The sequence below is a fragment of the Fundulus heteroclitus genome, chromosome 10 (genome assembly GCF_011125445.2).
Source record: "Fundulus heteroclitus isolate FHET01 chromosome 10, MU-UCD_Fhet_4.1, whole genome shotgun sequence".
In the NCBI taxonomy this organism is placed as follows: domain Eukaryota; kingdom Metazoa; phylum Chordata; class Actinopteri; order Cyprinodontiformes; family Fundulidae; genus Fundulus; species Fundulus heteroclitus.
The window spans coordinates 31,614,954-31,627,318 of NC_046370.1; the positions used below are offsets into that span (position 1 = coordinate 31,614,954).

The following is a 12,365-nucleotide window of genomic DNA, read 5'->3' on the forward strand; positions in this document are numbered from 1 at the left end:
GATTTGAGCAGCTAAATAAGATGATTTGCCAATGGAATAAGATTTTTGCACTTAAAATAGGAATAACTCATCTCCATCATCTTATTTCAAGTGCAGGATATCTAATTATCTTATTTTAGGAGTAAAAATACTCACTCCATTGGCAGATAATCTTTTACCTGCTCAAATCAAGGACAAAAACACAAATTTTTAAGAACATTTTACTTATTTTTAGATCCGTTTTTGCAGTGTGTAAAGTAGCGCTGACGAATTCTCTTCCTCCAACTTATATAACATCACAAAGTTACCTTCATCATTTTTAGTTTAGACCGTCCAGAATTTCCGATTTTGCCCAAAGATAAATCATTTGATTTAGCTGCTCGGGGTGAATAAATGGAAAGGAAAGCAGTGTGCTCTCGCTGCAGCATTATTAAATTTAGAACCACAGCTACTGTCTTACACTTCATTACAAAACATCCAATCTCTCCCTCCCTTGCACTATCCCTCCACGGAATGATAATCCATGACCGGTGATGTGACCCACTGCTAGTGGGGAAATAATCATACTGATGGAGGAGCACCCAGGGGGATAGGGAGACCTCGGCGGAGAAAATTCTGCGGCCCAATTCTGGTATTTTCCAGTCGAAGCTGAACCGTGGTGGAGAAAGGATAAGGATTTACCCTGGTGGGAAAGAAACTGTTTGTGTAATGGCTACCATCGTTCCTGGATTTATTATCCCTACTTGCATCCTCTTGTCTCGTTTCAACTGGGCCCATTTTTTACTGATGATTTTTACAGCCTTTTATTTTACTGATGAATATAATTTAAGGTTGAGAGATCTTCTGAAATGATGAAACAGATTGAACTAAGGTGTGGGCAGATTATATGTACTCCAGCTTGGCATCCAGCCTTGAGACCAGGGGAAAGCCCACTGCACTCCCCCTTGCCAACATTGCCAGCCAACAAATGTAATCCTTGTTAATTAGTGTAGTTATTGGGCTTTGTTTGACCCCCCCACCCCACCCTCCAATTACTGGGCATGTACGTCTGGCAATTTGTGGATTGAGAGGAAATGGCCAGTTCTTTAGCAACAAGCAGTGTTTCCAACCCCTTCAGCAACCCACATGGTGTGCTGACAGACATGAATGTGTAATTTAGCTAACTGTTGTGGGAGAGTACATCAGATTTTCTTCTATCCTTGCACAAAAAACGAAAAAAAAAAGATTTAGTTATTTGTTTGTTTATCTGGATATATACTTTGGACTCAAGGTTCATTTGAAGTACGAATTCCACAGTAATATATAGGTTTTTTTTAGCTGACATTTATGATTTATTTTACGTGTGCTACTGTTGCTGTTGTATGTCTTCATTACATTTTAATCAACCTGGAAGCTTTATTTCTTTCTTAAGTCAGACTTAAAGTGTAACTCACACCCTACCAGGGCCTTACTCCGCCCAATCTCATACTTGAAAAACGTGCCGAGAGGAGGCGGTGCCCGGCAGGACCAGGAAACATGCGGGGGATGAGGGATGGCTGTGATTTGGGCTACTAGTAAAAGCTAAATAAACGCCAAATAAACTAACTGAATGCCAAACTGTTAAATTGTTAACCTGAAAATCGATGGAAACACCACAAAACTCACTATTTTAACTCCAACTTCCTACGGAGGCACAAGAAGGAGCTGCTTTTATAGCCCACAGCTTCAGAGCTACCGACACATCAGTTTCTCTGAGTGACTTAACAAAAACGTTTGAACAAATAGCAATACAGATAAAAATATATATATATATATATATATATATATATATATATATATATATTCAAGACACCCGTTGAAACCCTAGGAGGGCGCCACAGTGACGGTTTTAGACACAAATGCAGGATTTCAACAAATAGGCAGTAAATAGACCAAATAATGACCAGGATATGTAGTCGGCACATCTATGTATACAGTTTATTTGCAAAAGAAAAGTTGAGTTACCCTTTAACTTGTGAAACAAACTGAATATGTATAATCATAGTAGTTGACCCATACATGGCGTCAAAATTTAGTCATTTCTTGGCCAATTGTTTCTTAGTCTTAGTCTTAGTTCCTATTTTCTTCATCATGTCTTCAGTCAAATCACCGACTGAAGCCCTTACACCCAAACTGCAGTTTAACAAACAGGTAGACATAATCTATCTGCCTGTGCTCAGAAGGTCCACCTCTGTTCTGCACTCTACTGTGATCAAACCACTTTACTCATGAACCAACATCACATTTAGAATAGATTTTATTTATACCCCCTTCCATTTTCTGTCTTTAATTTAAAATATTCTTTTACATATTTTCTTTCCATCACGTTGTTTTTCCTCGCCATCAACTTTTTGCACTCCTTGTGCAAAAAGGAGTGCAGAAACTCCTTGTCTCCCTCTCAGATATCTTTAGCAGTCCATTCTCCTGTTCTCCAAATCTCTACAGCCTCACTTTCCTCAGACGTCTCCCACTTCGGCTGGAGGGGATCCAAAGTGCCATCAATAAATCAAAAGCAGGAGAAAGGAGATGACACTCAGGATTTAGGGTCTGGGATTCTTTTGGCTCCTCAAATGTGACTCAATCAAAAGTCTGAAATAAAATACGACAGACTAAATATGTAAAGCCATTGTAAGTCAATAAGGTGCCAATTTAAATCTCAGCATCACTTTAAAACTTAAGAATATACACCCCCAAACCAAAATTATACATACATACAGGCTGAAATATACACATACAAAGACATATGCGATTTGGTATAGTGTCCTAAAGCAGGCTGCAGAAAAAACTCACATCTCTGCTCTAAAAGCAACAAGTTTAGGATTGACTGGAATTTGCAGCTTAACGATGAACTTGGAACTTGGCGCTGGAACAAATTCATATTAAACGTGAAGGATTTGAGGGTACAATAATTGGTGTTTTTAAGGTAAAACGTGGATGCCTAGATAACGGTAGAAACAGCATGTAGTATAGTTATTTTGGTGTTAGATTGGGTATTATGGCACCATGTATAACCTTTTACTTCACAGGAAATTAGTAAAGTTTTTTATTCTATGAGGGGAAAAAAATTCTACTACCAGTGTAGAGAGGAATATGGTACTTAACTAGTCATATTTAAACACAGCTGTTTTAAACTAGATAGGTTATAAAAAAATCTATATAGACTAAGTTATCATGCCGATACTGGCATTTTCAAGCACTGTTTCGCTCAAACATCTGACCAGATTAAATATTGAGGGAGTTTAAAAAAATAAAGCTATTGACCTTTCTCTGCTTCTCTTCCCTTCTGTCTCTGTGTTTTAACCGCCTCCCTCTCTTGCTGCTTCATCATCCATTTGGTCTCTCTCATCAGGAGGAATAACAGCAACACAGAGCAAGAGAGAGATTGATATACTATGAATAGGATGTCTGCAACAGTAAGTGCTTCTGCGATGTGCCACTAAGACTCAGTCCACAATCGATTGGATTCCCACCGCTCCAATCAATGAATAGATACAGAAATAAATCAAACCCTTTGCTGGTCACTTAATCTGCAGGGAAGCCCAATCCTATTACTTTGTTTACAAGCAGGTATTGTTCAGGTGTTATTTTACAAATAGGGGTTTAACAACATAACAGACTCATAAGACAAGGCACAAAAAGTTAGGTTAATGAGTACAAGATGAGACATGATTTTAACCATATTTCAGAGATAATTATTTATTCCCAATATGTTGTTCCACAATAAGGACAGTTTTTTTTTTTAAAAAGTATTTTATTAGTGCAGCATTTAAAAAAATCCAAAATACAAGATTATTTAATTTATTTCACAATTTTGAGTTTGATACACAATTCTATGTAGTTTTGAGTGATAGTTTTGACGTCTTCACTATGTATCTGCAATGCAGAAAGTCGCAAAAATGATAAGCCTATGAATGTCAAAGGTGAGCCCAAACCTTTGACAAGTAGTGTATAGTTTAGATTTGATCGCTTTAACGATGTCAAAATGGCAAATGCCCTAGATGAACATATAATTCCCTCTTGTTAAATCATGACCTAACTGATACGTAAAGCTAATTTGCTTTGACAACATGAAGTAAGCTAAAAATGAAACGTGTTGTGACATCTATCAGTCTGCAAAGCTACAACACCATAAAGCTTTGCTATTACAGTGAACCACAATAAGAGCCAGCATTCACTAAAGAAGAAAACATGGAACAGTAGCTTACTTTTTTTTTTTATCCAAGAGTGAATCAATGACTCATCCAAGCATCCATGGTTTTTTTTTTTTTTTTGGGGGTCAATGCCACTGCTGACAGAAAACAAACTAACAAAAAAAAAAAAACACAAAGACTCCTCTCATATTTCCCAAAAAACATCTTGATGATTCCCTCAATAACAGAGAAAATACAGAAGTGAAACTTTTTGGGATGGCATCTGGCATTAGACCAACACAGCAATTTCAGGAAACACAGTGTGGTGATAGTGTGATGGTCTCGGGGTCCTTTGCTGCTACAGGATCCGTGTCACTGGATGGACCCATGCATGAATGTTCCTCCCTACCAGAAAATCCTTAAAGAGACCTTTGTTTGATAGAAACTTGGGTCACATAGCAGTAGAGTGACCAAAGGTTCAACAACAGGTCCACCTCTAAAGGGGTTATAATTGCCAAACTCAATATTTTTGATTGAACTAGTCAAAGTGTGATCCTAAATCCTATGTAGATGTTGTGATGTGACTTTAAGCAAGGTATTCACACTCATGAACGCTACAATGTGGCTAAATGAACACAATTCTGTTATGGTGAGTGGACTGTAATTCTGGACAGTTATCACAAATTCTTAAAGACACTTATTGATACAACCATTTATGAAGTTTAGGGGGCAATTGTGGAACAATGTTAGTTTGGACAAGTCTCTTCCACCATGACATCATCATTTCATAACTACATTTCATATTTGCTGAGATTATCTGTTTTAAATTAAATCGTCTTGATGATTGGGAACATTAGAGTCTGAAAAAGAAACTAAAAACAGAAGGAATGTGTAAGGGAGCAAATACATAGATTGTCAGGAAAGAAAAAAAACAGACTACTAGATCAAACTAAAGTGAATAGCCTCCAGTACAATGTTGCTGCCTGTTTAGAATAAATCTGGCTGGGATTTTTGAAAGTTGGTTGGGCAAAAGTCACTTGGGGTAAAATTGACAAAGTCATTGACAGTATCCCAAGAGCAGGAACTGGGAGTTTGATCACCGTTCTTCCTATAATTACTTGAAATCTGGCATGATGTCTAGAAATGTTTGAATTATAAATGTAGAATAATTGATTTATTTGTTAGAGATTAGTAAAAAACAAGTAAGTATGTTGTTTTGTTCGACTGCCTTTTATACTGAAAATCTGAGTTTACTGTGGTCAAGTGAATGATTTCTTCTTTGAATGCTGGTCTCCTTCAATTACTGTGTGACATTTCTGTTTTTGTCCAAAAGCCAAAATTATTCCTTCACAAAAGTACCAATACAATCACCCTCCTTTTATTTGGTGATTTATTCTAAGCACCCTAAAATTGGTGAAGCAGGTCAGTTAAAGCCTTCAAGCAGTCACTCCAAACACAGTTTAGCGTCAGGGCTGCTCATCATTCCCTCCCCTGTTCACAAGGAAGAGTTCTAGCTCTTTTCCTTCACAGCTCACCTGCCCCGTGCAGCTGTCTCTCCATCAATCCCTCCTGACAGCAAGGTGATTAGGAGGAGAGAGTTCAGACCTGCTGAAAAAGCAGCTTAGCTGTAATTATCGTCTCAGAGAGAAACAAACAGTTCATCAGGGCCCTTCTCTGGGGACTTAACAACTGTTGCCAGGATATATATCGAAGGCTCGACAACCAGCCGTTACCCTTGGCTACCCTTGTCTCCATATGTCGGGGGATGCTTGCTCTCCGTACAGATATGATTCTTTTCAGAATCTTCAGAAATAGCATACATACACTCTCTGCCTACGCTCACTGATGTAAGCCAACACGCATTCAGATGCCAACAGATCCAGACTCCTGGAAAAACCCCTTCATTGCTTTCACCTGTTTTCAGCCATTTATGTAGTGTTCTATCTGAAAACACACACACACGCTACCAGTCCCTGCTATTTTTAGACATGAACTGAGAGGAGTTTTCACACTAACTTATCACAGTTAAAACAAATCAACAAACAGGAACCAGTTGAAAATCCTTTAGGAATGATTTTTGCATGTCAACATAGCTGCAGACTGCTGAGCCTCACAACTTCAGTTTAAATGTTCCCTTCTTTGGACATAAAAATGTTACTGTGTATAGAGCGCTGCTCTGAAATATGTAAATAAATTTAAAAAAACTCATGGTGGGCATGAATCTCTCTTTCATTTTGAGGTTTAAAATATATATTTTTAAAGTTCTAGTGTTAATCTGTTTTGGATTGTATCCGATCTGAAAAAAATACCCACGCAGTCTCACATATACTGGTTGCAAACGCCACTATTAATATTAGGTTAAACGTTCCCTGTTGCGCTTATCCACGTTTCTTTTACCCATCAATGTATATTAGATTACGGTTCTTGTCTTTTTGGCACAACTCCCAATTTTCAATATAAATCACTCTTCACGCCTCCTAAACCAGTTGACGTGGGTTTGGAACTGAACCACAAGGCTCAAAAGTACAATAAAGTGAAAACTGTTAGCACACCACTGTTACTGTCCACAGCAGAGCAATTATCATGTTGGCATAGCCGAAAGAGCGCTGGCCACAAATGAATGCCCTACTCCAAAGTCATCTTTGTACAACGACCAGCAAAATGAGTTCTGGAGAAATGCTTTACTATGGATTGAGCTATTTAGCCTTATTAACCAAAGAGTGTTTGGAGAAGTCAAGTTAAAGACTTTTAGTCCTAAAAACACTGTTCCAACTATTCAAGCATGGTGGAGACAGCATCCTGCTGTGGGTCTCTTTTGCTGCCGATGGTACTGGTGCACTGAATAAAGTGGAAAGCGTGATAAAAAGGGCAAACCTCTCAACCTACCCTCAAATAAAAAGTTTGGACACTGTCGGATGCTCATATCCCTAGGAAGCTTCAAAACTGGTTTTGGAATCAATAAAGGCACAGTACGGTTAATGTTTAGCCCTTCAAGAACCAACATCAGCAGACCCCAGGTGGAGAGGATAGGGAAACTCACATCTGCCCCACTGATCATCAAGACTGGCACGCTGCAGGGTTGTGTCCTCAGCCCCGCTCTCTTCACCCTCACACGACTGCTTTGCTATCCATCCAACAAACATGGTTACGAAATGTGCGGATGACACTACTGTGGTGGGTCTCTTATCCAACAACGAGATCCACTACAGGGAGGAGGTTCACGATCTCACACAGTGGTGCTCCAGGAATAACCTCATCCAGATCACCAGCAAGACCAAGGTGGTCATGCTAGACTACAGGAGGTCCAGGAAGACTGAACACACTCTTCTCTGCATGCAGATGGAGGTGGTGAAGCCAGTGGACAGCATAAAGTTCATGGGTTTTCCTATCTTCTCTGACCTCTCATGGACTGTGAACACCTCCCACCTGGTAAACATTTCCTGAGAAAGAAGAGCCATCGTGCTCTTCTTTCTCAGGTAATGTAAATGGACTGAACTTCTCAGCTGCTAATAAACTTTTATAGAGCTACAATTGAAAGCATCTTGTGTCTCAGCGTGACAGTGTGATATGAAAGGAAGGATTTGGCATGTGTGATAAGGTCAGCATAGGGGATTGTGGGATGCTGTCTGCAAGACCTAGACAAACTTTATGCTACACAAATACAGAAAAGTTCCAGACGTATTGCCACAGATCCCACCATTCGGCCAAACTACTGTTTTCTCCACTTCCATCTGGTAAACAAGCTAGCAACATTGATTCAAACACTAATAGACATAAAAACAGCTTTTTTCCAAAAGCTGTGAGGGCAGTTGCCCTCTGCTTAGACTCAAATAAACCACCAGCCCAGCTCATAGTCTGTTAAATGTTTACAAACACGCTGCTGGTTCTTGACCCAATGAGAATTATTTACATCGTCTCTCAAATGCTGATGTCTATTTGCACACTTTAGTATGTTAGAGAATATTTGTTTGGAAATCCATGCAAATTAACTTAATTGCACAACATTTTACATAATTATGTAACCTGACTACCACTGATATTTTGTCTTAAGCATTAAAAGTAAGTAATTAAAATTTTGACTGACTATTTGCACAATGTTTTACTTTTGACTGACGTCATCTGTAAAGGCACTGCTATCTGTCTTTTTGACTGAAACATGAATCTTATTGAAAGCTAAGGACTTTTATGTCTTGGTATGTCTGTGTCTTATGTTACCAAAATGTAATTATTGTAACACACGATGACGGATTCGTGAGAACCCTGAGCACAACTTTGTAAGTATTTCAGGGCAATGCCTAAAAAGCTCACATTTCTTTTTTAACATTTATTGCAATAGTCTGATCTAATATTGTAATCTTAAATGTCATATTTGCTTAAGCTGTAAGCAGAAAATCATCATAATCAACCAAAATAAAGGCTTGAAAACATCAGTCAGTGTGAAATTAATCAATATAATGTGTTTCACAGTGGATTTAGTTACTGAAATAAATTAACTTTTCAAATACAGTATAGTTTTAATTAATCGAACATGACTTTTGACGGTTGGTTACAGCTGATACAGGAATAACAGACTATGTATATGAAATGCATCCTATGTGCTTTTAAAGAAAACTTGCGGACAGGAGGAAGCGCGTCCTGTTCCCACTGATAGACAACAGATTTGGCGGCAGAAGGATGGCATTAAAACCCAGCGGGGGATGCAGTGTGATGAAAATGTCAGACCTGAACCAGCAGGCCAAATTCTGCAACGTGTTTCATCAAGTCAGACTGTGTGGAGTGCTGCATCAGCTTTTTTATTGATAAAAACATTCATAGCCAAAGATCATGTGTGCAAAGAAGGTTTTTCAAAGGTTTGTGTCAATATGCATTATGTGAGCAAATTCTATCAATAGCAATCATATATCTGTACTTATTTAAAGGTCATTGGAGCATATACAGTAGTAGCCTAAAATGCCCCTTTATAAGGCTTCGTTTTGAATGTTGTGTGACCATGGATTGTAGATACTGGTTTTCTAACAAGAAATTTAGATTTAACAAGCTCATCAAATTCAGATTCAATTAGGGCTGGGCAAGTTAACGCGTTAATTTCACGTTAATTCATTAGACTATTAACGGCGATATTTATTTTATCGCGCATTAACGCATGTTGCTCACATGCTTTCAGTCAGTGTCAGTCAGCAGGCGCGCTGACTGCAGTGCGCTGTCACGGCAGCACTCTCCCGCCCCCCCTCCCCTCTCGTACATGGCTCAGCGGCGCCAGCCAATCAGCACGCAGGCTCAGCCTGGCCCGCCCACTCAGCTCTCACACAAACTTAACAAAGAAACAGCTGAGAGAGACCGCAGCAGCGAAAAAACATGAACAGGGGAAGTAGCACCGTTTGGCTTTATTTTAATACCGTAAATGAAATCAAGCTGTATGTTTTGTAAAAAGCCGGTTCATTTCAGTGGAAACACAACAAATTTATCTAAGCACGTGAAAAAACATGAAAACCTCGAGCCCCAGAAACGGAGAGAGGAGACGAAACTTCTCTCATTGCCCCGGCAGACCCACAGATGTCTCTGACTGAGGCGTTTCAGTCCTCCAGGGAACATCCAGGTAGATCAGTGGATGGATGGATGGATGGATGGATGTTACTGGAGCCCACACATAACATGTAATTAAGACCTTGAAAGAACCCAGTACATATATTAAAAAGTGTTATTTAAGAAAAGATAACATTAGCTAATCCTTTTTTTATCCCACGACGGGGAAATTTATAGGATTAAAGCAACAGGCAGGTGCACACAACACAGACAAAATTACATAAGGATTGAAATATATAAGAGGTGGATTAGCGAAAAAACACTTAACATAATATTATTATTATTATTATTTAATTGTAATAATAAAATAAAAACCACAAAACCCAAAAGGTCAACAGTTTCATGATACATCAAGCTTAGGGACTGGCTAATATACAGCAGGTCAAAAAAGGCCATATTTTGGCTGCAGTGCTTGCTGTTCTCTTATGAAGAAAAGATCAACTAGTGCACTAAATTCAATAGATGGGTTGAAAATATCCAGTATAAAATAAGTGCTACAAATGTTACAACACTTTTGTTCATATGGCAGTAGAACATTAAAATAAAAGTGCTCTTTACACTACTTTTGAATTCATTCTTGGAGTTTGTAAATATAATGCGATTAATCGCGATTAATCAGGGCGATTAATCGCGATTAAATATTTTAATCGTTGCCCAGCCCTAGATTCAATACAAGCTTGACTTAAGTCTGCATTGTGTTTGTGAACTTCAATGCATGACCAGCTGAGAGTCCCTTTGTGTTGCTGTGTAAACTCACCCAGCCAATACTATGAAGAAGTCCAGGCGGTTCCATGTGTCTCCGAGGTAACATTTCTTGCCAAAAATTCCAAGGGCTACCATCTTGATCACCATCTCAATGGCAAAGAAGGCAAAGATGAAGTCATCAAAGTCCTGACAAGACATAGATTAAAAAAAAAAACATTAACCTCATGCAATGGTCATCACTAAACATTAATATGTTATAAAACAAACTATTGCAGAAGAAATCTACTGAAATATTATCCTGCATTCTCTTGAGAGTGTGTGAAACTCTGGTGTGACAAACTGGACTTTGGATTCATCCATTTGTTTCATCCATTGTCTTCCAGTTGCTTTACTTGAGTTCTCTCTCTCTCTCTCTCTCTCTCTCTCTCTCTCTCTCTCTGTATATATATATATATATATATATATATATATATATATATATATATATATATATATATATATATATATATATATATATATATATATATATATATATATAGTTGATTTATTGTATTTTACAAAAGCATCTGGTCCTCTCAAAGCCTGCCAAGAAGAATTTCCCTCGGGTGACCCCTGTTCTATTAGGGACTTCCCACTAGAGTACATGTCATGTAGTAACCAGGTCCACCTATGATTTCTTACTAATTACACAATAGTTGTTGGATGGCAAAAGAGCAAAATACTTCTGCCTGGACGTGTCAAGAGCAAGCTATGAGAACTCTCAAACCCATGCTGAATAAAATGGAATCATGTCATACTTTTTATTTATTTTTTACAGTTCCTTTGTTCTTGTAGCGAATGTACAAGAATATTGACTTGGTCTATTAACCATATGGAGGAAGTTGATTTTATCCACTTGTAACTTATTTTAGTCATGACCCATATCTTATACTAAAGGTGAAGTGTACAACATAGTATTTCAAACCAACCATCACTATGGTACACCAGTGTAACGCCCACATTCCAGAAGAAAATCCTACTCTCCATCTACCGACCTGCTGCTCCGTTCTTCATTACTTGTGAACCAGACACCATGATGGCTGAAATCCTCTACTTTAAGTACATATTATTTTAGCTTTCCTTGCGTTAGCGTTCACAATTTCAGCTTTCTTAAATTCTGATCAGCCAACTGAGCTAGATAACTTAAAGTAATGAATACTGAGGCTTGTTATGTTATTGGCCTCCATCTAATCCAGACGTTTCTCTGTGTATTATAAACTTCCTACGGAGAACCTTTGACATCAGTGAGACAGTCTATGAATTCCTGCAGATAAATACATGTTTCTCTATCCTGTCGCCAGGAGGTTAGACAGTTCCACCGGATGGGGTGAGATTAAAAAGATAACAGCCTCATTGTAGCAGCAAAGGCTTAACATTTTGTTCAACGGCACTCAAACAAGCCTTTGTGATGTCCTCAAGTGATCATAGGCCGAATTGCAATTTCATTACCTTCTTTAAGAGGCACTCAAGAATGACTTGCAGCCTTGAATGTAAAACGGAATAACTTGGTACAAACTGCTCATTGCGTTAATCAGTATTCGTTCCCTCATTACGGCCTTCCTGGCCTTGGCTCTCCAGAATCCTCATCAGACTGGATCGAAGACAAAACAAGGGCAAAAATGTGGATGGAAGGAATAAATATTGCTTCCCTAAAATATGAAAATCAATAAGAAATGACAGAAAGCAGAGGTGGAGGAATTTGGAATGAGCAGGGAGAGTACAAAGCTCAAAGTAAAAACAAGAGCTGAAGGGAAAGAAATCTGGAAGGAGATTAAGGCACAGGACACCCACTGATAGATGAGTCATCCTAACACGAACAGAGACGTGTATAAATATATCAGATCCTGTTAGCTTAAGAAATAGCTAGCCTTACATGCTTTAAAGTTCACTGGAAGAAAAAAAAAAAGTTGT

The 12,365-nt window shown here is 38.4% G+C and overlaps 1 protein-coding gene across 12 annotated transcripts in view; it reads right to left on the bottom strand.

Annotated features, from left to right (window-relative positions):
- The window catches only part of cacna1g (calcium channel, voltage-dependent, T type, alpha 1G subunit), a 333,543-nt gene that overhangs the window by 174,326 nt on the left and 146,852 nt on the right, over positions 1 to 12,365 (bottom strand). For all 12 annotated transcript variants that reach the window (XM_036142517.1, XM_036142513.1, XM_036142509.1 and 9 more), the window contains exon 4: positions 10,468 to 10,601. In XM_036142517.1, the coding sequence (XP_035998410.1) occupies positions 10,468 to 10,601 (134 nt within the window). The remainder of the gene's footprint in view (positions 1 to 10,467; positions 10,602 to 12,365) is intronic.